This window comes from Myotis myotis, unplaced genomic scaffold, assembly GCF_014108235.1.
Source record: "Myotis myotis isolate mMyoMyo1 unplaced genomic scaffold, mMyoMyo1.p scaffold_m19_p_3, whole genome shotgun sequence".
Classification (NCBI taxonomy): Eukaryota; Metazoa; Chordata; class Mammalia; order Chiroptera; family Vespertilionidae; genus Myotis; species Myotis myotis.
The window spans coordinates 167371761-167397646 of NW_023416335.1; the positions used below are offsets into that span (position 1 = coordinate 167371761).

Genomic DNA, 25886 nt, shown 5'->3' on the forward strand with positions numbered 1-25886 from the left:
TTACTGCAAGTTACTTAACCTCTCCAAATCTTAGTTTCCTCATCTATAAAATAATAATGATGGTATCAATCTTAAAGAATGCTTTTGAGGATCAGAATAATGCAGACTGAGCACAGTGCCTAGCAAATAATAAGTGTTCAATGAATGTTAGCTATCACTATGATAATAAACATTCCTAACTGCCAAAATGCCTCCACTGAGTTATCACATCATTCCCAGTATCCATCTTTTCAGAAATGGTAATTACCCTGCAAAATCCTTGGATCTTCACATTCTAGTTTGAAACATAATCCATATTACTCTGGATCAACTCTGACCTTACATAAAATTCTATTCTATTGTAGCTTGTAAAGAGAAGTGGGGAGACAATAATCTATTAGTGTCAACCTAAAAAAATGTTTTTAAGTGCTTTATAAAATTGCACAAAATGCTACAATTATCACAATGTTAATGCATATTCTACAACTAAAACTGACTCTTGGTGCTTGTTTCTTAAAACCACACAAGAAAAGGTTAAGGAAGCTTAGGGCCAGATCAATATAATGCCATATGCTACCAACTTTGTATTACAGAATTTTTCAATTCTTTCAGAACTTTCCAAATTAGATTTTCCAATGCTATGAGGCTCACCTTACCCACATGAGCTCATACTAGTAAATACCTTCCTAGAGACAAGGGCTCTGATTCAGGTCAACTACAATGTATCAAATGTTAAATTAGGGGCTTTAAGAGATAAATAAACATTTTATTAGTAAGTGTTTGATCCCAAAACTGTGGTAATGAAATAAGAGCAGTGAATTATAATTCACAAGGCTAAACTATAATCCTGACACCACTACTTATTAACAACGGTACTCAGAGGCTTTTTTTCCTCATCCTGTAAGATAGGATTATACCCATCTTGCAGAATTGTAAAAATCCAATAAAATAAACATCTGTAGAAATAAACTATACTACACACTGTACTGTAGCACTCAAATTTCATTATAAAAAGATACAGTGAAGAAATTTTTAAAATAAAAAAATAATCCTACAACTACCCCAATAATTTTCATGTTTTGCTTATTTCCTTCAAGTTCTGTCTTCATATACTTTAAAAAAAATGTAATCGTGCACTTGGAGGAAGACAAAATAGCATGATTTTTCTAGAGCTATATGACCCAGGTTCAAATATTAGCTCCTGAACTTATTGTATGTCTCCCTTTGTCCTGTTTATATAACATTGGGATAATAACAATACAGGGAGGTGTGAATTAGAAATTAGTTATTATAAACCATTTAGTACAGTGCTTGGCACATGGCAAATTCAATAAATAGCTAAAAAAATCAAAATATAAACTTTGTAGTCTGCTTTTTAAAAAATCTGTCAAACATAAAAGTATCATAAAATTCTTTTAAAAGGATTCTTGGATTTCCTATATTAACTATTTTAAAAATAAATCTCCCTACCATCCATTTGTCCACATACTTTATAATGTATAACAGAATCTATCTATTGCTTCATACTTCCAGTAGAGGTCTCCATCTAAAAAATAATGTACAGAACTGAAAACTTTAAATTAGTATTTCCTGGTTATTAAAAACACACATACACAAATTAGTGGCCAGCTTTATCAAATATGGAAGTTTAAGTTTTTCCAAGCAAAACATTTAAAATGAGGAATATATGAAGTAAAAAGGTATTTTTCCCTTATGGTTGTTATATGTTTTGCTAATAATTCTCACCTGTCTTATATAAACACTAGAGGCCCGATGCACAAAATTAGCGCAAGAGTAGGCCTTCTTTCCCCAGGCTGCCAACACCAGCTTCCCTCTGGCACCCAGCAGGCGTCCGGGACCCCGGCTTCCCTCAAAGCCCTGGCTTCCTCCAGAAGATGGTCCAGAAGGACAATTAGCATATTACACTTTTATTATTATAGATAATCCCTTGGACAGGAAGGGGGAATAGATAAGACTGTTAGATACAAATGATAAATCAAGGGTGTATTTATCACCACTACTGGGCAACAATTTAAAACCTATTCCTTACAGATGGTGTAAGTCAGTAGAATCATCTTAACATAAAAGTAAAGGTCACATTTTATAGTAGCAAAGAAATCTGGCAATCTTCTACATTTACCCTTTCTTAATCAGAATGGAGTGGCTACAGTATCAAAGGCAGCTCTGAATTTACTTTTAGTTTCCCTTCCAATCATTCAGTAATAGTGATCTTATGCAAGTTTATTATCCTTATTCAGGCCTACCAGAAAAAATTTCTTTATTTATAGCTTATTAGAGAAAGCATGAGGCTGGATAACCTTCTTAAAATGCCCTCAGTTCTGCCCCACCTGTGGCTCAGTGGTTGAGTATCAACCTACGAACCAGGAGGTCACGGTTCGATTCCGATCTGGGCACATGAGGGCTTGGGCATGTAAGAGGCAGCCGATCAATGATGCTCTCATTGACTTCCTTCCTTCCTTCCTTCCTTCCTTCCTTCCTTCCTTCCTTCCTTCCTTCCTTCCTCCCTCCCTCCCTCCTCCCCTCCCTCCCTCTCTCTCTCTCCCTCTCTGAAATCAATAGAAAAAAAATTTTTTTAAATCCCCTTCAGTTCTAAGAATGATACTATGAATTGACAGGTTCAGTAGTCATATCCAATTATTGCTAACTGCATACTTTCTGCTCCTATCTTATTAACCTAATTTCAGGCTCAGTACACACTACTACTAGGCCTCTACAAAAGATTGAATTTGCATATAATACTAATATCTACCTCCACTTAGCCCTTTAAATTCATAAGACTTGATAAATATAGTTAAGATTTGGTATGCTCAGGAACTGATCAAGAAACTACCAAGCAATTTGCTTAAAGCTAATAAATAGTGCTGCATGCATGCATGCGTGTGTGCACATACACTCATCCACTTAAGCTAACCCCTATAGCAGGGGTAGGCAACCCCTGGCACGCATGCCAAACATGGCACGCCAGTAACCATGCTGGCATGAGAAACCCTCTTTTATAACCTTCCATTTACAATTTTTTTCTTAATATCGACTTTTTTATTTTTCAGATAAATTCAATGTAGGTGTATCTTAGATAAATAATTTTACATAACAAGTTATCTTAAAGACCATAGACATGGATTGACGAGAGAGAGAAAGAGCAATTTCTATGCCTCTGCCTTAACTCTCCCTGCCTTCCTAGATCCGACCAGTGTTTTTGTTTCATCCACATACGCTTGTGAATCTTTGTTCTCAGTGATGAATTTTGTTAAGTCTCGTAATAGGAGTAGCCTGACGGATGAAAGTAGTAGCTCGTGCATATCTCTGAAGGTCACGAAATACAAACCTGATGTAAAATCTGTCATCAGTGATGCAGCAGCAAAAGTCCCACTGATAATATCAAACAGAGTCATAAAGTTTTCTGTCGGACTAACAGCGTACATGTATACATTAAAAAATAAATGTATTTTTCATTATCATATACTGTGTTTTTGTCGCTCAAATAAATTTTATTATTTCTTCAAGGTTCTTCACATACATACACCTTAAGAAATATCGAGTAAGCGTAACATGTTCTCAAAAAATTAGGGTTGGCATGCAGAAGAATTTTGAGTCAGAGATTTTGCTGGTTTTGGCACGCACTCACAAAAGGTTGCCCACGCCTGCTCTATAGTTTATAAAGAGGGGGATAAAGAAGAAAAAGGGATGTTCTAATAAAATATCAAAACTAGAAAGACTTTATTATCAAAATTTATATCTAATTCTGAGGATCTAATATACAATGCAACATAACACATTTAATTTAGTCATAATGGATTTAAATGGAGTCACCCAAACAAGCATATAAGATTTCTGATGTAACTAAAAGATAAATTTGCTTTTCATTTCCACAGGCTGGATACCCTAATAAAGAAGACTTTTAAACTAAAATAATTACTTCTTACTTGGGTAGAATATTAAAAAAAAAAATCAAGCAATAATTAAATCATAGTTTGCACTAGTTTTAATATGAAAATCAAGCAATAAATTAAATTATTGCCTTGTTTTTGTATAACGAGTGATGCAATGACCAGCAAAGAATGAAACAGTAAAGTCTGCTTAATAAACAGATAGAACAGGAAAGATAATTTATATCTTTTACCATTTTAGCTGGAATATGAGAAATATTCACATTCAAATATAATCCACAAAATGGGATTTAAATTTTTTAACATTTGATCTAGCTCCTCTCTTGAATATAGATAATAAAGAAATAAATACAGATTTTTTTTTAATTTTTTTTTAATATATTTTATTGATTTTTTACAGAGAGGAAGGGAGAGAGATAGAGAGTTAGAAACATTGATGAGAGAGAAACATCAATCAGCTGCCTCCTGCACATCTCCCACTGGGGATATGCCCGCAACCCAGGCACATGCCCCTGACCGGAATCGAACCCGGGACCCTCCAGTCTGCAGGCCGACGCTCTATCCACTGAGCCAAACCGGTTTCGGCAATAAATACAGATTTTAAAAATTAAAACCAAATGCTAGTAGATAAAACATATAAAAAAGTCACTAAATCTGATTTCTAAGTCCAATAGTATTGTTCATTCAATAAACAGATATAGAAATACTATACTAGTATTAGTAAGAAATGCAGAATTAAGACTGCAGTAAGAACACATAGCAGGCAGTATCTTACTCAATGAGGAAATACTAGAAATATCAAACTAAGATTAGCATCAAGTCAAGGAAAAGATGCCCTCATCTTCTCAACTGTTAAACAGTGGCCAATACAATTAGATAAAAGAAAATAATTAAAGGAGTAAAATTTAGAGAACAAGTAAAACTGTCCTTATTTGCAGATGATGTGCTAGTGTCTCTAAAATTTTTTAAATCAATAGTAAAACATACAAACAGTAAAACAGTTAAGACAGATTACAAAAATAAAAAATCTTTCATATAAAAATATGATAACCAATTAGAAGATATAATGGAAAAGAAAACATTTGCAATAGCATCACAAGTATAAAATAAGTATAAAAATGATAATATACTTAAGAATAAACTCAAGAAATGATGAAACTCTATAAAATTTTAGATTCTTGAGTGACACAAAAAAATTTGAATAGCCCAGCTGCTGTGGCTCAGTAGTTGAGTGTCAACCTATGAACCAGGTCAAGGTTCTATTCCTGGTCAGGGCACATGCCCGGGTTGCGGGCTCAATCCCCAGTGTGGAACGTGCAGAAGGCATCCAATGAATGATTCTCTCTTATCATTGATGTTTGTGTCTCTCCCTTCCTCTCTGAAATCAATAAAATACATTTTTTTTTTAAATCACTGAATTTTTTTAGCACCATACTTTAGTGATGATATAGCTTCAGTATGAACACAAAAAAGAACTGCAAATCTTTACTTAGCAGGTTTCCTGTTTGTAGTGGTATGTGTATAACAATTCTGAAAGTATTCTCTTATGTATTATAAAACTGACAAAATGAGTAGTGGGAATTAGGATTCTCAATGCAGATGAAGGGAAATACATGGAATGGAAGAAGGCATCAAGGGGACTTGTGTGGACTAATAATTGGTGATATCAATACAGCCTTATGATTTTCAAAATATGTATATTTATATCTAAAATAAACAAAACTTCCTAGCTCTGTCCTCTGAAAGGGCCTAAGTAACAAGGAGCATACCTACTACCCAGATCTTGGTTTCTATATACCACTCCATACAAAAAGGAATCCGGACTCCTTGGAGAAATGGCTGATGCTAGAGAGCTAGATAAGCAAAACACAAATTGAACCTGGAAGATCTTATCTTGTCAGAAAGCAAGAAAAGAGCTCAAAAAAATGGAAACATGTGAAAAATTCATAGAAGCCATCTTAAAAGGGCTCATAGTGGCCAAATTTAAAAAGCCAAATGCATAACATCATGGATTTTAATCCATTGTACAAAATAAAAATCTAATCAATAAGAATGAAAATACTTTTCTTATCCTAGACTGCTAATAAATGTAGAAGGAATAATAAAGTTAGGAAATAAGCATTGTACATTCTTCATAATAACTGATTCAAGCACGAATCATCAATGAATGTTGAAATTACTGGGTAAAAGTTTGATGGTGAGCAAGATATTTATATGGTCTCAAAGTATGTTCCCGCAAATTACTTATTAATTATAAAAGAGAAAATGGAAGCTTCACAGTGGAGAAACCAAGAGGACACCACCTTAACCAAAGTTAACATCAGCACTAACGGGACAAAGTGACATCACACGCCTCCTGCCAAAAATGTTTAACTTAATCTAATCCTGAAAAACATCTGACAAATCGAAATTTTATAATATAATTATAGGCTTACACTATTAAAAAACGGTAGTATCATGGAAGGCTGAAGAACTAAAGATATGTAATACAAGATCATGGATTAGAAAGGTGGGAATGACTGCTAAAAAAGATGTATTTGGGATAATTAGTAATATTTAAATAAGCTCTGCATATTAGATAATACAATTATATCCATGTTAAGTTTTCTAAATTTGATAACTGTACTATTGTCACATAAGAGAATGTTTTTATTCTAAGGTGATATACACTTATATTTCTGAGTAAAGGGCATTAATCCACAATTATATCAAAGGATTAAAAAGTAGTAACACTAATAATAATGTATGTGAATACACACCCACTATCACATAAAAAGAGAAAAATATAAAATAAATGTGGCAAAATAACAATGGTTGACTTTAATGAAGTGTAAACATGAGTTCACATATATATAACAAAAAAACAACTTAATTTTTAAAAAAACATGGCAAGGAAAAAAGGTTCACCATTTCTCTTACCAATAGATTTTTTACTACTAGATTGAATTAATACATTGCAATATGGAACTACCTGGAAAAACTACTCAGAAATTCGTAAGTTTTTTACTTTAATGGTGCAAACTAAAAAGATTATACCAAAGCACTTAAGCACTCTTGACCTATTACTTGTGAGTGCACTTGGAGGTACAGCCTAAGGTACTAACTACTGTTTATGAAGCTCTAAGTGGTCTGATTTGAGCTCAAGTACACTGAAAATTCACTTAATCTATAAACCATTATGGAAAGTGTGATCAACCTGGGCATTATTACTAACAAATTTAAATTCAGCCCCATCTCTAAAGAATTTAAAAAAGTTATGTATTTTCTGCATAGGGCCCTAACTTAGTCTCTATTTTGTCCTATTTTAAAAAAATGTCCCTACTGACCACATGTACGTTTAATATTTTACTTATTTAAAATTAACCAATGGACAAAATAAAATTTCATCCAAAATGACTAAAGATGAGTATGTCATGATTATATACTAAGCATCATCTTTGTGCACATAGCAACTGACCATTAAACACTGTAAGACTTTACCAAATAGTAAAAAATCAGAAAGAATTGTATACTTTCCATATCTCACAATAAGAGGTATGTATATTCAAACAATGGATTCTTATATAACTTCATCTGAATATTGCTTCATAAATAGCAACATTTTAATTGCCCCATTATATGATAATAGAAACAAAGGTTAACATACCTAGAACATGAAATAGTACTTGAAGATATTTAACAACTATGGATAATGGAGGATTATGTATAAGACAATGCTTTATAAAATGTAAAGCAGGTCTATCACCAGGGAAGGGAATGGAAAGATAAAGGGGAGAAAACGTGGCCTGAAAAGATACAAAATATACTTTCCTAACTGGCAATTATGGCTGACACTTAAAATGGAGAATTGAATATAACCTACAACCTTTTTTAAAAAGAAGTAACTCATATGCTTCAGAAGAAAAGTTGGAGTAGTGTAAATACATGTTTTTCTAAATGTTGTTTTTCTAAGATTGAATAACAGCAATTACTTCTGAAATTTTAAATGATAAAAATAAAATCTCACATATGAAAATGGTTTAAAAAATGAAAACAAAGTGCATTTACCAAAATGGGCTATTATTAGTTTCTTTTATAGGCATTTATACAATGTAAGTTACCTCCCCTAAGCAGTGCTAAGATAGATCAACAAAATCCTCACAGAGAATAAAAGCATTCAGTAAATTCAATAAAACAAATGGTATCCCACTTGTAGAGAATATTATAAAGTACTATATAGAAAAAAAAAACACCTAGATATTAAGGAAAACTTATTTTTAAATAATTTTTTAAAATCCAAATAATACAGTTAGGATAAGTTCGAATTAGCAGTCTCATTTACCCTTTTCCCCATTAACTGAAGTGGAGCCCTGTTATTTCTCTCTAGAGCCCTGAGACAAAATATACGGGTGTATCTAGGCCAGCCGTGGGCAAACTACGGCCCGCGGGCCGGATTCGGCCCATTTGAAATGAATAAAACTAAAAAAAAAAAGACCGTACCCTTTTTTGTAATGACGTTTACTTTGAATTTATATTAGTTCACACAAACACTCCATCCATGCTTTTGTTCCGGCCCTCCGGTCCAGTTTAAGAACCCATTGTGGCCCTCGAGTCAAAAAGTTTGCCCACCCCTGGTCTAGGCTCTGCTTAGAGATGACAAGTGCAGCTTGAGCAGGTGCCCTAGACCAGATGTCACCTAGAAGTTTTGTTCTGGATGTAGCCTTGGCCAACATGTTGATGCCAAGTTAAACCAGTTATCTCAGCAACTAAATTGGTTTCATTACAATAGTTAGATCAGCTGTTCTCAAACTTCAGCATACTTAAGGATCACCTGGGGCACACATTTTAAAAATACAGTGTTTCAGACTATTAATATCTAAAACTACTGATCAATCTTTGCACCACTAAAGCAGGACAACTAAACATCATACACCTCATGATCTACAAAACACAGCACTACCTATTAGAAATACCTAAAATATTGAACCTGAATGTTATCAACCTTTAGAGCTAACTATCAGTTTTCAGGAAATAAATACAAGGCACAGAGGAACAGGTTAATTGACACGAGGAGGAAGGGATCAACCAAATCCAGAATATGGGACATTCTAAAGGGCAAAAGAGCCATTACTTCAACAAATCAATGGCATAATGGGAAAAGGAAAAGGAACTATTAAGAACTAATGAGATAAAACAGACAAAACAACAGATTCAGCCCCACTACAAAATTCTCTTTCAGTAAGATGTGGAGGACCCTGCAAACACTGACTTAGACAGTAATAGAATGTATAGCCTTGTCATTTTTGGTCAACAATTCAGAATGTGAAGCTGTTATTGCAATGTATTTCATCAACAGAGTATATCCTATATAATAAAACCCTAACATGCAAATCAACCGAAAGGCGGAATAACCGGTCACTACGATGCACACTGACCACCAGGGGGCAGAGGCGACCGGCGGCGGCAACAGGGGAGCAGGGCTGGCCAGCAGGTGGCGCCAAGCCGCCAGCCACGCTGGGTGCCAGCAGGGGCCCCAGATCAACCCACCTGCCGATCGCCCCACCTGCCGATCGCCCCACCTGCCGATCGCCCCACCTGCCGATCGCCCCACCTGCCGATCGCCCCACCTGCCGATCGCCCCGCAGATCAGCCCTGATCACGATCACCAGCCAGGCCTAGGGACCCTACCCTATATATTGGGAACAGTCTCTTAGATTTAAAAATTAAAACCTGGCAAGGCTACTCTAACATTGAAAAAACAGGATGATGCAGCAATGATATGCATGGACTCTGACTTGCACATTTTGTGGTCACCCCTGATTCTGACACTTATAACTGTGTGACAAAGCCAATTACTTAACTTTTCTCTGCTTCAGTTTCTCCACCCATAAGATGGGGAAAATGGTACTATTGCCTCAGAAGGATCATGTTATGTACTACTTTTTATTTATTTACTTACTTACTTATTTATTTATTTATTTATAAATATATTTTGGTTTTTTTACAGAGAGGAAGAAGGGAGAGGGATAGAGTTAGAAACATCGATCAGCTGCCTCCTGCACACCTCCATTACTGGGGATGTGCCTGCAACCAAGGTACATGCCCTTGACCGGAATCAAACCTGGAACCCTTCGGTCCGCAGGCTGACACTCTATCCACTTAGCCAAACTGGTTCGGGCTGTACAACTTTTTATAATCAGGGGAAAAAATTGTAGCTGGCCATACAACAGCAAGATGCCTTTCACCTGTATGAAAAGTGTTCTGGATTGGGACGGGGATGTCCAACTGCCAGTTTAGGCATGATCCCCACGGGTGCAGGCCGGGCTGAGGGACACCCCTCCCCCCATGCACAAATTTCGTGCACTGGGCCTCTAGTATCTTATAGAAAGGCATTAATTTCTAATTTACAACATAATATGCAAAAAGTATCCAAGCACAAGTGAAATTTTTGAAACAGAAAAATATATATTAGACTCTATTTTTAATAACATAATTCTTGGAAAGTTTAATGAAATTCATAGATAACCTGAATAAGTGGCAATTTACTCTAAACCAACTATTTATTCCAGGTCCCCCAAAATTTTATTTAATAAATTTATTTTAACAAACTTTATAATGTAAAATTTGGTTAGAGCGTTGTCCAGATACTCCAAGGTTGAAGGTTCGATCTCTGGTCAGGGCATACAAAAGGCAATCAATGATTGCATAATTTAGTGGGACAATAAATTGATGTTCCTCTCAAATTAATAAATTTTTTAAAAATCTTAATCATAGTCACATTTTCATCAAATTATAGTTTACCCATTAGAGAAAGCATTATTATATTTCCCAAACTGTATTCCACAGAACTCAGCAGGCGTTCCTCAAACACAGGGTTTCACACCACACTCTGGTGATGTGTGGTAGGTGTCTGGGAAACACCATTTACTATGGGTAGGGGTAGGGAGGTAGTGTTTCTCCAGATTGTCAACAGTTCCACAATGCATACTAACAAACTGAAGTCTCTAAGAAGTCCTGCAATACAGTAACCAAGTTTAGCTTTATTGCTCAAATTCATTTAGCTTTTTTCAAGGAAACATAATGACATTTCAGGAAAACGAGTTTTTAATATAATACAAATTGGGAATTTCTACTCTAATTGATCCTGAATAACAAAGAATGTGGTGATGATGGTAGTGGCAGATCAACCCTGCCCCATATGTCTCTCTAATTCCCAATTCCAACAAACCCTATTTTTACCAGTAAACCTTAATAGGGCCTATACCACTCTGAAAAATAAGCAATAAGCAGCCTTTACCAAGTAATAAGTACTCTACTTTACCTACAAATATGTACTGAATTCTTGTTTGCTGACTAATGCACCTAAATTCCAATGAATTAAGGTGTTTGTTTTTCCTTCCTTTCCAACTTCTAATATCATTCAGTTTGGGAACATCAGAGTCACAGAAGAGATATACTTGTCTACCAAAGTTATAATGGATGTCACACACGACCATGAAAATACTGAATCCACAACAGAGTAGAGGTGGCATTATAAAAGAGTACTCCTATTTAGAAACAGACATTTTTAGTTAACATCTGAGGCAGAAAACACAAATGCAAAAAAAGCATATAAACACTTTTGAGAGTTAAGAGTTGTTAGTTTGAATCTTCAGTGAAATTTTTAACTTCAGTAAACTATCTATCTTAGAAAGAGATTTGTTTCTTCTTCAGGGCAAATTTAAGCTGCTTAAAATATGGTAAGACATAACACTAACCTAGCTGAGCTCTGATCAGTCTTTCAACTTTCTCCACTTTCTATTCTTCCTTTGAACAAATCTGCATGCTCTTTAAAGTATAACAGAATATCAGGAGATAACAAAATCAGGTTTGTTCAAAATGAAAGGATAGTTTAAAAAATTAAATTTAAATACATGTATGAATAATTTATTTAGATACAGCTGTTCTTCCAGTCTCCATATTATTTTTACTTTCCTTCCTTGAATAAGGAGAGCAATCTGTTTATAAATTTTATCAACTCACAAACTCAATGTATTATTTGCATATTTATCACAATCTTGAAGCATTCTTTCACTTAACCTCAAGTAATTCATGAAAGGCTTTCTCTTAAAAGAAGTGATCTACATGGTGGACACTAACCACAGAACACATGAGTGTATCCATCTATTTAACTAAGAAATGTAAACTCTATAACTTAGGAAGGGCTTTATCAACCAAGGGAAACAGAGTAAACTTACAATGCAACTGAAAATTCACAATGGTGTGTGGAATTCTATAATTAAGTCTCTGGCTATTCTAAAGGTATGAGTAAAAAAAATCATTTAATGTGCCCAACTGGCATGGCTCTGTGGTTGAGCATCGACCTCTGAACCAGGAGGTCCCAGTTTGATTCTGGGTCAGGGCACATGTCTAGGTTACAAGCTAGATCCCCAGTAGGGGGTGTGCAGGAGGCATCCAATGAATGATTCTCATCATTTATGTTTCTATCACTCTCCTTTCCGCTCTGAAATCAATAAAAATATACTGAAAGAGACGGGGGAAAGAAATAAAATTGCTTAAAAAAATTATTTACTGTTATAAGAAAACCAGTAACGTATAAATTTGTACAGTAAGTTTTTAATGTCTAAGATATTTTACTTCCTTTCAAAAAATCAAATTTTATAATGTATACATCAAGTTAGCCTTGACTATAGCTGTACTACTGGAGTCAGTAGGTTAAACAAAATTCTTCAAGTAAGTATTTGAAACATTTACCTAAATCTTCATAGCAACGCTTCAAATTCTTAATGGAAATAAGAATAGTATTTTTACCCCCAATCTTAATACCAAAACAGAACAACAACAAAAATTCACAGAATAAATAAGGAACACAATGGGTTTAGATACACTTGGGCATAAGTTTAACCATATGTAATTTCCAATTATATTTTAATTTCTTAAAATAATTTGTGACTAACAAACTGAATTTATAATAGATAGATTAAACATTACTAAATACATGTAAGGAATACAACCTTTCTGTTCAACTCATCAATGCCCCAACGCCATTTTGATTTTTTTTGCACTTTGATTTCTCCATTTATGAAATATAATACATGTCCTCTACTGTGAAATTATACCTTATGCATTTACACTTTAGGGATAATCTAATAATAAACTTTTGTGGAATATATTGAGGTGTACATGCCAAGAAAGGAATGAAGTGCAAACAAAATATGTAGACATCATGGATGATTAATAATTTTTAAAGAGTACTTTTACACATCAGTAAACACATTTTTAAAATTAAATGCCAGCGTTGAAACAAATAATCATTTCAATTTTAGACTTTGAGAAATCTTTGTAGACAATCTACATGTTTGATACAATCAAGCTAACTTTTGGCAGATCACTAAATTCAAGTCTCTATATTTAATGACTATGTATGTTTGTATCAAAATAAACTTTAAAATGTTAGGATATATACATGGCCAGCATGCTAGTCTGATCTCACTTATCTAAATGTCTGTAATATCATGACGATATATCATAAAATACTAGGCTAACAGCCATTCTCCAATTAATCTATATATAAAAGCCTAAGCGACCGTTTGACTGGTAGCTATGACGAGCACTGACCACCAGGGGGCAGATGCTCAATACACAGGCATGGAAACATGGAACAGACTGATGAATCTCAGAGGGAAGGGGGAAGGGGAGGGTGGGAAGAGATTAACCAAAGATCTCATATGCATACTAGAGGCCCAGAGCACGAATTCATACACTGGTGGGGTTCCTTAGCCTGGCCTGTGGGGATCGGGCCAAATCCATGCACTGGGCCTCTAACATCCCCCAAGGGGTCCTGGATTGCGAGAGAGCACAGGCCAGGCTGAGGGACCCCACTGGTGCATGAATCTGTGCACTGGGCCTCTAGTAATAAAATAACAGAGCAATGTCAGCAAATACTAAACTTGTAGAGTAAATGAGAACTACCACATGTAAGGACAGTCTTATAAGTCAAATTATTTCACCTATGATTTATAAAACACATTATCTGCTCATCAGAAACTATGACATTCAATTTGATATATGAAAGAGGAAACTTACAAAGTCACTTGATTACTATTTCTTACTATGAAGAGACACTTTTATGGTTAAGTAACAGAATCACTGTGAAAGCTTGGCATCCTGTCTGCCAGTTAAGATTTTTCAGAGGAAGGTGTAAAATCCAGCATAATACATGTCCTCTACTGTGCAATATTATACCACTATGAAAAAAAAAAATCTTTCAAGTTTGGTAGTACCCAATTTTTGACCAATGTATTTCTTTAGAAACCATGCAAATCTTCACATGGTTTTATTTTCCAAAACAAATGCCCAACCTTTTTCCTAGTAGCCTAGCTACAACCCTGCAAAAACAAACCTAGAGAGTGACATCTGAAGGAAAAAAGTTTAGCTAAAGACAGATCAAAAAGCAGCTTCTAATAAGAACATAAAGCTCAACTTGATCTGAGAACAATGTAAAAAGTTGCAAACCTTGAAACTATCTAGTTAAAAATAGTACCTATAAGTATAGCCAGTGGATATGATCTCAAGATAGAAATCAAAACTGGAAAAACAGTATGTATGTAACTTGTAAAAAATTAGAAGTCTAAAACTCTGTTAGAATGAATGTAAATTCTTCAGAAAAACACACCTCTCATGAACCATATACATCATATAGTACCTTACGGATATTAAAGTTCAATCATTCAATCAATTCAGTAAGCATCAGGCATAACTTTAAATGTACATTTTAAACAGTCTAAAATCCAAATGGTTCAAACTGATAAGCAGAAAGCCAGGGTATGTATTAAGAGTATTCCTCTCAATATTATAAATGAAAATTAGCAAGTGAATATCACTATAAATATAAAGTATCAACTTACCATAATATTAAAGCAATGTTTTGGAGGATAATTTTGTTCTAGTTTGCTTTTAGTTTTAGTCCTTTATCTAAAAATGTACTCTAACACACATCACAGACACACAGTAGATAACAACTAACCATATATTTTCTAGACTTCTGTATAGCTCAGTAACTACCCACAAAGTTCTGTGAACTCTTCAGCTTCAAGCCTGAAGTCAATCTATGATAGCCAATAGAAAGTACACCTGTGTAATTACTACATTCCTATTTCAGAATGCTAAACATAACACAGACTATCCACACTATTGCTATTACATTTGGAGCAATAATAAATGCCAAGCTCAAATTATGCAGAAGCCACATTATTTTAAAAAGGCCATCTTATAATATCAGTATAATAATAAGTATAAAGAGCAATATTTTAGTTTTAAATAACCACCAACAACTAAGGGCCCTCTATGGCTAAGTAAACATTAAAAATAAAAAGAGGACCTCATAATAAATTACAATATAAAAATATTTCTAGGAAAACAACTGGTTAAAAAAAAAAAATAGCCGGTCACAAAATATACCATCTAAACTTATCACATACCAACTGAATAAGAAATTTACTTTGTCAAATAAAGACAAAATAAAGGGGAGAATGGAAGAAAAATCCAAATCATAGCATTTCTTTTCACAGTATCCCTAATTCTCCTAACTATATAATAATCCTTTTGAATGTTTTTAAGTGACTTGATATTTAAAAAAAAAAAAAATCAATCCTGGTCACCTCAGACACCAGCATGTTATGCTATGTAGAAATATTGCACTGAAAAACTACTCAGTGACAAGGTTCCACACAAGAGATTTCATTTTTAAAGTCAGAATTTAAAAAGACAAAGAAGTTTCCAAAACAAAGAAAAAATTTTCCCAAGGGATACAAAGTTTCATTAACTATCTTAACTCTTTTACTAAACATCACCTTTCTGCCCCTCTTTGGATATCAAGCAATCAATAACAATGTCACAAAAGAATGTTTACCAAGATGGAGGTAGGGTGTCACCTGTAATGATTCCGTATAAAAAAAATGTAAACAATCTTAAAATAGGTGAGGACAGCTCCCACCATCCTAAAACCTCACTCTGTGGCTATTCAATGTTTCCCAGACTAAAATTAACATGAGTTCAGAAACTGGTGTGCAAGGTTTGGAGGGGGGGTGTGTGTGTGTGTGTGCCCGCACGCTATTTTTTATGTCTAAAAACAAATCTCCCCATAAGTCCCTCATTTCCAAATACTGTTCAAGAGTCACTACTACTCACCGCAAGTAATACTGTTTTAAAGCAAAGGCAGCGTTAGAACAACTTCTGGGAAAGTTGAACTCTTCAACAATTTCTCCCCACTGATTCTTCTCAGAAACCTGTTAAAAACACAACCACGCTTGTCTGCAAATGCACGACCCAAGAAAACTCTAACCTAACCATGAAATAAATACCCATTCTACAGAGATCTGCAGATACCCAGGCGTCGATGGGCGTTTCAGATCGACCCCTACGAGCTACCAAGCAGCAGAGCCTGCTGGTACCCCTGTTTGCACCCGAGAGCCCTGGGTTTTGCAGCACTTGTTTTTTTTGGGGGGGGGGGCGGGGGGAGGGGAGAGGGGGTCTGGTGGGTTTGTTTTGTTTTTGAAGCCCGGACAATAACCAATCGCAAGTCCCGCTGTCGCCCCCTTTTAAATCTCAACGCGGTCCGTTTACACGGAAAAAAAAAAAAGAAAAGAAAAAGAAAAAAAAAGTTCCGAAGGATCAATAGTGTTCCGGACAGCGACGCCCGCAGGGTCTGGGGGGGCCGGGGCCGACTGCGCTCCCTCTCCCACATCTCTCCATCTCCATAGGCCCTTCGTGAGGCCTACAGCTCCTGCCTAGCCTTGAAGCCTAAGATGGCTATTTGGAGACAGGTCCGGGTTTCTTTTGTTAGCGGCATAAACCCGGGGCGCCGGGGCCGAGGCCGTGCCCCCGGCCGCCGGGGCCGTTTCGCCGCCGATTATCGATGTGAAACCTGCCCGCGCTAATTTTGAGTTGCACGAAAACTGCTCGCAGAGTCTGTGTGCCTGTGTCTCCGCCTGTGCTAGAGCGGCGGCGGCGGCGGCGGCGGCGAGCGGCGGGCGGGCGGGCACGGGGCGGGCGCGGGGCTCCGGCGGGCACCCCGCACGCCCGCGCTCCCCGCCGCGGCGCTCAGACCCCGCGGGCCGGCCGGGCAGCGGGCAGGGCGCGAGCCGGCGCCGGGCCGCCCGCCCGCCCCGGCCCCGCGCCCGCCGCGCGCACGCCAGCCACCACCAGGCCGAAAACAGCCCCGCCGCCGTCCGCCTCCGAGCCGCCGGCTGCGAGCGAAAGGGACGCCTCGGGCTCCCGCGGGCCGCCCCCCCCCGGCCCCGAGCGCCCACCCCGGGGTCAAAGGAGACTTTTCGGAGGAGGCCAGCGAGAGGGAAATACAAATTAAAACTTCCACTCACCTTCGCGAATCCGCCTAAAGTAGTGACTCTGGTGTAGAGACCGTGCAGATCCAGCTCCTTCCCACCCACCGCGGGGATTTTCTTGAAAGGCGACCTGTGGGAGAGAGGACGCCCCGCACTTGTCAGCCGGGACCCCGCGCCCGGCCGGGAGCCCCGTTCGCCCCGGCTCGCCCCGCGCTGCCCCCCCGGTTCTGCTCTCACCCTCGGCTGTGGTGGAACTGCCGCAGCTCGTCCAGGAAAGCGAGTCCCTTTCTCCGCTCGTCCGGAGGCGCCTTCCCCGTCGAGTTTGCCATTATTTTTTCAAAGGAGGTTTTAAAGAAAACCCAGATCGGTGTTTTAAAAGCGCCCCCCGCTCCCCGCGCTTCCTACCAGAGCCCGGAGCCCATTCCTCGGCCGGCGGCGGCGGGGCGCAGTCATGGGCCGGCGGTGGCGGCGGCGGCGGCGGCGGCGGCGGCGCAGGGAGGGAGGAGGGAGGGGGAGGAGGAGGAGGAGGAGGGGAAGGAGGGAGCGGGAGGCCTGGGGGACCGGAGGGAAGGAGGGAGGGGAATTTCTAAAAAAGTTTAAAGAAATCGGAGCGAAACTAGAGGGGCAGGCGACGGCCGGATCCGCGCGAAGCGGCGGGGCGAGCGCGGCCCCCACCCCTGCCTTCCCTCCCTCCCCGCGGCCCGCTCTCGCCCGCCTCTCAGCGCCGCCGGCTCGGGCGGCTCGGCCTGGGGCCGCGATTCAACATGGTGCTGCTGCCGGGGGCGCGCGGGCGGGCGGGCGAGGGGCTAGGCGAGCGGACGGTGAGGGTCGGGAGGCTGGCGGCCCGGGAGTTTCGGCGGCGGCGGCGGCGGCGGCGGCGGGGCTGGGGCAGGCGGGGCTGGGGGTGGGGAGGGGGAGGTCTGTGTGGTGGTTTGTGGAAAGCGGGGTGACAGCGTGTATTCCGGCCGCGGCTCGGCGGGGCCCTCGCACACATTCACGCGCGGCCTCGGCCGCCTCGGCCGGGGCGTCCGGGGCTGAAGGCACCGGCGGCGGCAGCCGAGCTGCTCCGCGCCGCCGCCGCCCGCCCGCTTCCCTCCCCGTCAGCCTTCCTCGCTGCCGCCGCCGCCGCCACGGCCGGCAGCTGCGCCGCACAGCGCCCCCCGAGGGCCGGCCGCGGCACTGCGCCCAGCTCCGCACCGCCCCGGCAGCTCCTCGCGGGGAACAATAGACTCGGCTCGCCGGGTTTAGGGTTCATCTGCAATGTGCCGCACATTTCACACGCACACAAAGCCGGCGGGAAGGGGGGCGGCGCGGGGAAACGGCCACTACCGGCTGCTCCCGGGTGGGGGGTGGAGGCGACGTTGGCCCCCCGGCCCCGCTACTGGGAGGGCCGCCGGGCGCCCCCGGCCCGCCCCGCCGCCCGAGTGGCGCTCGGGAGGAGAGCGAGGCGCCGGGGGCAGCTCCGCATCGTGCACAGATTGGAATCAAGTCAAGTTGTTGCCTTTTTTTTTTTTTTTTTTTTTCAAGGTCTGAAGGAATCGGCTGCTTGTTTAAGCCTTGGGCTAGTATTTGGGGGGAATGGTTAGCACATTTTCCCCGAATCACCCCCTAACTTTAGCCAACTACACCGTCGGCACGGGGAGCACTGCCCTGGCTCCGTGGCCGCGGAGGAATGAATGCTCTTGCTGCATCCTGCCCCGGGCCGGCTCCACGCATCCACCCCGGCGATGCTGCGCCGAGTTAGGCAAACGGTAATTAAGCTGGCTGGGAAGCAATCTTTTGAGCTTTGACAATAATTAACGTTTATATATTTATATTAAGGGATATTAAAGATAAATGCGCTTAAATATTGAATCAAACCTTGGTTTTCCTTGCCTTCTCTCGGATGTCTTAAGTGTGATCCCCGCTTAGACATTTTTGAAGGTAAAAACGGGGGGCTGCTTCCCTGAGAGCCCCAGCATCTCGGCCAATACTAAGTTTGCATTTATTTACAAGGGGTGTTGGGCTCGACCCCTGGCTACCCACGTTCATGGAGCGTCACACCGTGGGGAGCGTGTCATTCTCCCCATTTTCCTGATGGCCACTGCGGGCAAAGTCACCCTCCAACCCAAGGTCACGGGCCAGCCCGCGCCTGGGCGGACGGGTGGCGACTCCCGGCGGTGGTTCCAGTGGGCACCTTTCTCCGGCGTCGAGAGAAACTGTGTCATGTGGCCCAGCCTGCTTCCGGCGCTCGCTCTAGGAAACGGCTTTATTTCCCGAGGAAAGTTTGCCTCCTCCGCGGGGTCGGCGTGAGGCCGCGGCCGGGCTAGGAGGTTCCCGGCACCCGCGGGCCAGTGGCCGTCTCGCCAGGCGCTGAGGGGCGGGGACCCGGCCGGGGGAGTGGAGCGGGCGGCCCCGGCCGGCGGCGAGGGGGGCGGGGTGGGAGGGGGGCCCGGCCGGTGCTGCTCGGGGCGGCGGCGGCGACGTGGGCCGCAGCGCCGCGCCGCGCGGCCTGGCCGTGCGGATCCCCTGAGCGCCGCACTTGCGCACAGCCCCTTACGTAACCGTCAGCGCCGGGGATTCCCTAGAGGGGGTCACTCTATTCAACCATTACACACACCCCGCTCCGCCGCCGCCTCACAAAATGGCGGCGCCCATGGAGGAGACGGCGGCCGCCGCCGCGGCCCCATTTTGTGAGAGGCGAGAGATCTGTCAACATGGAAAACCTCCGCTGAGGATGCCTCGGAGTTTGGACACGCCGCTGAAGGGATGGAGTCGAGGGGGATCTCATTCGACGGAACATGACAGCGACTTGCAGCGCCTCGACGCTCGTGAAAGAAATTTTTTTTTGCCCATTTTCTCAAAGGAAACGCTAGAAGCCTCCGGGTAATGGTCACTAAGGGGAGAAGGCACGGCTGCGGTGGACTTCTCCGGGGACCGGCCGCGGCGGCCTTGTGGTGGCTCTCCCACGCGCCCGGGAGCTGAGCGCGACGCCGCGGAGGGTCGCCCGGGCCGCCGGGCCCCGACCGAGGGGACGGGACTCCCGGGCGAGGCGGAGCAGCACCGGCCTTCGCCGCCGCGCCCCTGGGGCAGCGAGACTTTTCGGTGGTTTTTCAATGCCAGCGTCCACGGCCCAGTCGGTACCCCTCGTCGGAGTCGTGGGCTTTGGGGGCTCCGGAGGCCCCTGCTCCGGGAGCCGCGGTCGCCGGGAGCCGCGTGGCCGGGAGCGGGCCGACTCGGACCGGGCAGCCCTGCGCGCCGGGGGGTCGGGCGCGGACCGGCCCCGGCTGGTGTGGACCGGGCCGAAGTGGGGACGGGGCTCCTACCCTGACCTGTCAGTCGTCCGGTTCGGGGCCGGGGAGTGTGTGCTCAGGTCTCAGGTCAGACGATGGAAAGTCTGTTCTAGTAGCTCACTCTGCAGCGGGCAGACCTGGTTCATCTTCTTTCTCATTCCAAGGGCGGAATGGAGGAGTGACATTTTATATTTTTTAATTTTTCAGGGGGAGGTCACCACTTTTAAGCCACTGACTGCTTGCTGTGAGTGTGTGTGTGTGTGTGTGTGTCTGTCTGCACACCTGCATGGACAGGAGTGTGTTTTCCTTCTCAGTACAGGTACACAGGCTCAAGACCCGGAGTGTGATGCTAACGTTTAAACGCCTTTCTTGGAAATTTACGATGTGATATGTACCTGGAGAATTGACCCTGGGGGAAAAAAAATTCCCTTTCTGCAGAAGAAGCTGTCATCTACAAAATGGATTCCTAAAGTATGTCTGAAGGATAGAATTTAAACTCATAACACTGGATATGCTCGCGTCAAAGAAAAAAAAAAACCCTGATGATTAACACATCACTATGTGGTTCAACTTCCCCACGACTAGGAAAATGTAAGGCAAAAAGTAAGCTTAATATTAACGGCATTTGCTTGTAAGAGGAACGTATAATAGTTTAAGGAAAAAGGAAATTCATCTGATGAAACATGAATTACACGAATAATTGACTTCAAATGGTTTTTCCCGAGTAGAAGCAATCATTTGTACTTTTAGAAAGTGTCTTGTTTGTGTTGATTTTGACCCCCATCTGTCCTCTCTAATGCAGAACTGTGTCTGGCTGCAGCCCGCGCCTATCACTGCGCTCCATGCCCATCCCCTGCCGCACGCTGGATGCTACTCCTTGGGTGTGAATTACCAAGATAGTTTCTGGTCCTCTCTGTTCCTCCTGATGTCCTTTATATTTAATAAATTTGGTTACCACTAATCAGTCTGTATCTCTTGCAAGAATACCTTATCCTAGCGCCCAAGTACCCAGCGAATATTTTTTTATGGGGTTGCACTAGAAGTAACCCTAATGCAGTGTATTACATTTCTGTATACCGTATTTCATTTCCTGTAGTGGGCAGCATAGAGCAGGTGGGTCCTGGGGAGGAAATGTTAATTTCCCACAGTTTTACAATAGATATTCTCTAATTTGATGACATAAATAAAATGTACTTAGTAATTTTCAAACATTAATGGAAAAAATAGTCCTGTAAAAATTACTAACAGTGGAAATTATTGAGACTCAATTTGTATAGCTTACTGTTCTGATGAGAAATGTTGACAAAGTCTTTTGATGTAAAAAATGCAAACCATTTTTAATAGTAACTCCATAATTAGAAGTTTCTGTTATTTTAGATGAATCTCTGATCCTTATTAGTTTTAGTATTATCTAGCCAAGAAATTACAATGTTTAAAATTTCCTCATTCACGTAAACTTTAAGGAAACTATGCCAAATTACAAATCAAGCATGTCAAGTATATGATTACAACAGCTGAAAAAAGTTAAGTGAGGAACTGGTGTGTCAGTTCATTGGAGAAATACTTGGATTTTAGGTTACTATAAAGCTTAAAGGAATTGGTTGAACAAGCTATTGAACTTAAATTTGTGTTTCTTTAAAGATGATCTTAAGAAGAAAGATAAGAACACTTTCACCACTTGCTGCTCTTACTGTCTTTACTGCCATACTCTTTTAATGTAGGCTTACTTTCTGAATGATTTGCCCCTAAAGCATCTGATAAGTTTTTTGGTTTGTTTGTTTTTTGATAGATATTAGAGGTTATGTTTTGTACATAAATCCAGTGCAATTTATTTTTTTAAAAAAAAACTTTAATAAGCTGTAATAACTAAAAAATTAAATTTTAGCCAATTATAATATTCTTTGGAGAGGCATTCCCAAATGGGCTTTGGACTGGGAGCTGGTCTCATCAATTGTTTAGGTCATTTATCTAACCCTGAATGTTTTAAATTGGTATGAGTTTAAGGTGCTACATTTGTATTTATTTCATCTCTTTTGATCACTGAAAAGTAGGCCTCAACTAAAAGTGCTCATTATAGTATAATAACAGTTTATAGTAGATTAATCGATTGTTTATAGTATTTAATAACTTTGAAAATTAGGATAGCCTAAATAGGAAACATTTATTTTTATTATTAATTGTTGTATTATTTATTTGTATTACAACTATAAACTTACTTTTGCCCACCTCTGTATTGAATGCCTACCTTGAGTGAAAGGTGAGGGAGGGGAAATTGAGTTGACCCTTAAGGAATTTATACTCCAGTACTAGATTTTTCTTAACTGCTAGCTTCAAAAGATTATAATGAAATATTCAGACCATAGGGCTCTTAATTTTTAATACGTAAGCAGAATCTTTAACAGAGTTAAATTCAAAATTCTATTTAGAATACAGACAAAATTATGTGCAAAAAAGCACTACATTAATGTTAAAATGTTATGTTATTTGAAGTGCTGTAAAAATATTAATAACAGCATTTAAATCATATTGTTTGAAAATTCAGATACACAAAATATCTGATTTTAATAATTAACTGTTCAATTATGGGAAAGGCAAGGGAATGTTCAGTGAATGTAAAAAATATACTACTGAGCAAACAGGAATTGTTTTCATGAATTTTGATTTTCTGTTTCAATTTTTTGGTACATTGACTCTTCTGACATTGCGTTTTACTATTTATTAAACAAATTAAACCCCAAAGACACATTAAGGTTTAAGGAGTTGGCAGTCTTGTTGAGGAAACAATAAAATAGGAATTAATCCAAAATGCAAAACTATGTAATAATTAGGTTTCATAAAACTCTGTTTAGTTTTTTCTTCCTAACTACATGAGTTAGAGTAGTATTGACTTAATAGTAATTTATTTATTTAACTTTTGTTTTTCTCTGAAAAATCACAAGTCAAGTAGGGCCAGTGTAATTTGTTGAAGCTTACTGCTGTACATTAAGGGAAATTCTAACCAATGGTTCAGTGGCAACAATTTTTTTAAAGTGCCATGGTTCTTTGACATAATTAGTAGTATGTAGAAGTAAATTAAGACCAATCTAGAATAATCTTTGTGGAATAATGTACATGAAAAATGCTAATAAACAGTGTTTTAGGGTTACAAAATAACTGAATATTTTGCAGTTTACAATGCTTCCAGGTATTTTAAATGAAGATGAAAAATTTAAGAGTATTATGCTACATTTTTATAACCAAATTTCCCTTTTTTTTTTCTTCTTTTTTTTTATTGCTAAAAGTATTACAAAGGGTATTACATATGTGTCCTTCCCCCCTCCCCTTGACAATCCCCAAATTTCCCTCTTTTAGCAATACTAATATCAGTAGCAGTTAGCCATTAGTGATTATTGATAGCCCAAATAAATATGACCTTAGGGCCCTGCCGGTGGGCAAACTACGGCCCGAGGGCCAGATCTGGCCAGTTTGAAATGAATAAAACTAAAAAAAAAAAAAAAAAAAAAAAAAAAAAAAAGACCATACCCTTTTATGTAATGATGTTTACTTTGAATTTATATTAGTTCACACAAACACTTCATCCATGCTTTTGTTCCGGCCCTCCGGTCCAGTTTAAGAACCCATTGTGGCCCTCAGTCAAAAAGTTTGCCCACCCCTGCCTTAGGCCCTTCTAAATGTCTATTACTTTTAACTGCATTTAAAGACAGATTTCCTCAAGGCTAATCAGGGGTTAAATGATGATCCTCCTGTTCTTCTGGAAACTGAAAAGAAGCTTCCCTCACTTTAAGGGTTTGCAGGAAATTGCTCTCCTCCCACTGAACTAAATGTATCCTTTACATAGCCATTTGCTAATCTCAGTTGTTTTCCTGCTCCATTCAAGTTGGGGCCACCGTAAGTAGTAAGTACTAAGACCAAAACCACACTGTCCTGACTGGGCACGTGACCAGGGCAGATACTCTCCTTCCTCACCTATCCTGTTCTCAGTGTCAATTTCTGAAGAGACTTTTGAAATAATAGTATATTCCCAGCTAAATAAGTCAACTTGTGGTCTATTTATGGTGTTCAAGGAGTTCACTAACCCTGTGAAACAAGATGTGTTTATTGCATTTTTCTAGGGAGCTTTATTTGTTAAATACAAGTTCCGAGGATCACCTGAGGTGTTGTTTTTTATTTTATGTGTTGTTGGCCTCTGGGCTTGGAACTTTACTTAAGGAATACCACTTTAGTTCATGAAATTGTAAGAATTACAGCAAACAAGCAAAAACCTATTTCTGTTTTTAAAGAACTACAGTAGATTTTAAAATAAAGTTTAATTAATTGCATTTAACTATTTTTAAATTTTCCCTCTGTTGAAAATGTACAGATAAGAGATTAAGTTTATTCAAAATAAATCCCAAATATAATTCATCAACTAATTGGGAATGCCTAAAGATTTATGTGAATTTATTACCATTGTGTACATAGTTGTGTGTACTTCGTGTTCATGGTTGACATTGATCAGAATGTTTCTAATGGTGTATCCAAGACACTGCCATCTTCTTGTTCTCCTTTGTGTTCACTTGCTCTGCTGCTCTTTGCTGCAGTTTCTGATGAATGTACCTCGGAATTGACTCAGACCTTGCTTTTGTATAGATCTGTCGACAGAGCTACTTTATCCCACCGCCGGTTCCTGTAGTTTATTTGTGGGCCCAGTGTATAATAATTGGAACTTAAAGGATACTACATCAGACTGCAGTTCAGCGTAGCTCTTTTTTTTAAGTGCTAACTACTACTATCCTAAAAATTGCTCAGTGGATACTATGAATACATTAATTATTTCTGTGCCTTTTTTTCATATGTAGATTCTTATATGCATAATAATCGTTATTTAAAATCCACAATTCCATGCATTGTTTGAAGGGGGGGAAGCTAGCACCTCTTCATGTTTTACTTATAAACATTAAAATTAACTGAACCAAAGGCATATTTGAAAGGGCATATTTGAGAGAAAACATGTGTTTTACTTAGACTCTAATAATTAGGCTGATGCATTTGATATATGTTATACATTAAGCTCATTCTTAAAAGGTAAATATTTCACAATATGCCTCCTGGCTTACAAATTAGTGCTTTTTCTACTAAACATTCTTCCTGTCTTGCTAATAAAATCCAGTTTCCAGAATCATAGTTAGTTGCTACGCAGATATGCATAAAACCATAAATTTATCCAAGTCATTTATTATTGAAAGAGTAGCATATGAAAATTTAAACAGAAGTCATTGATCAGTGAAATGACAGAAAATAAGGAAAATAAAAATAGAACTATAGTAGAATAAGATAAAAGGCCTTTAAGGAATTATCTGAAAAACTGAGCTCAAATATGAGGTCTGGGTCTTCTTAAGCAATACTTTCTCTTAAATTAGAATGTG

General features: G+C 39.9%; 1 protein-coding gene across 3 annotated transcripts in view; it reads right to left on the minus strand.

The window, feature by feature from the left end:
• Positions 1-17701, minus strand: part of ARID2 (AT-rich interaction domain 2) — a 200395-nt gene extending 182694 nt beyond the window's left edge. The window contains exons 1-3 of one of the 3 annotated variants that reach the window (XM_036299796.1): positions 17447-17701; positions 17246-17339; positions 16056-16153 (exon numbers count right to left, since the gene is read on the minus strand). In XM_036299796.1, the coding sequence (XP_036155689.1) occupies positions 16056-16153; positions 17246-17339; positions 17447-17538 (284 nt within the window). In that variant the 5' untranslated portion in view covers positions 17539-17701. Of the gene's footprint in view, positions 1-16055; positions 16154-17245; positions 17340-17446 lie in introns of those variants that run through there. The other 2 variants (XM_036299795.1, XM_036299797.1) reach the window with 2 other exon arrangements.
• Between the last annotated feature and the right edge of the window lie 8185 nt (positions 17702-25886).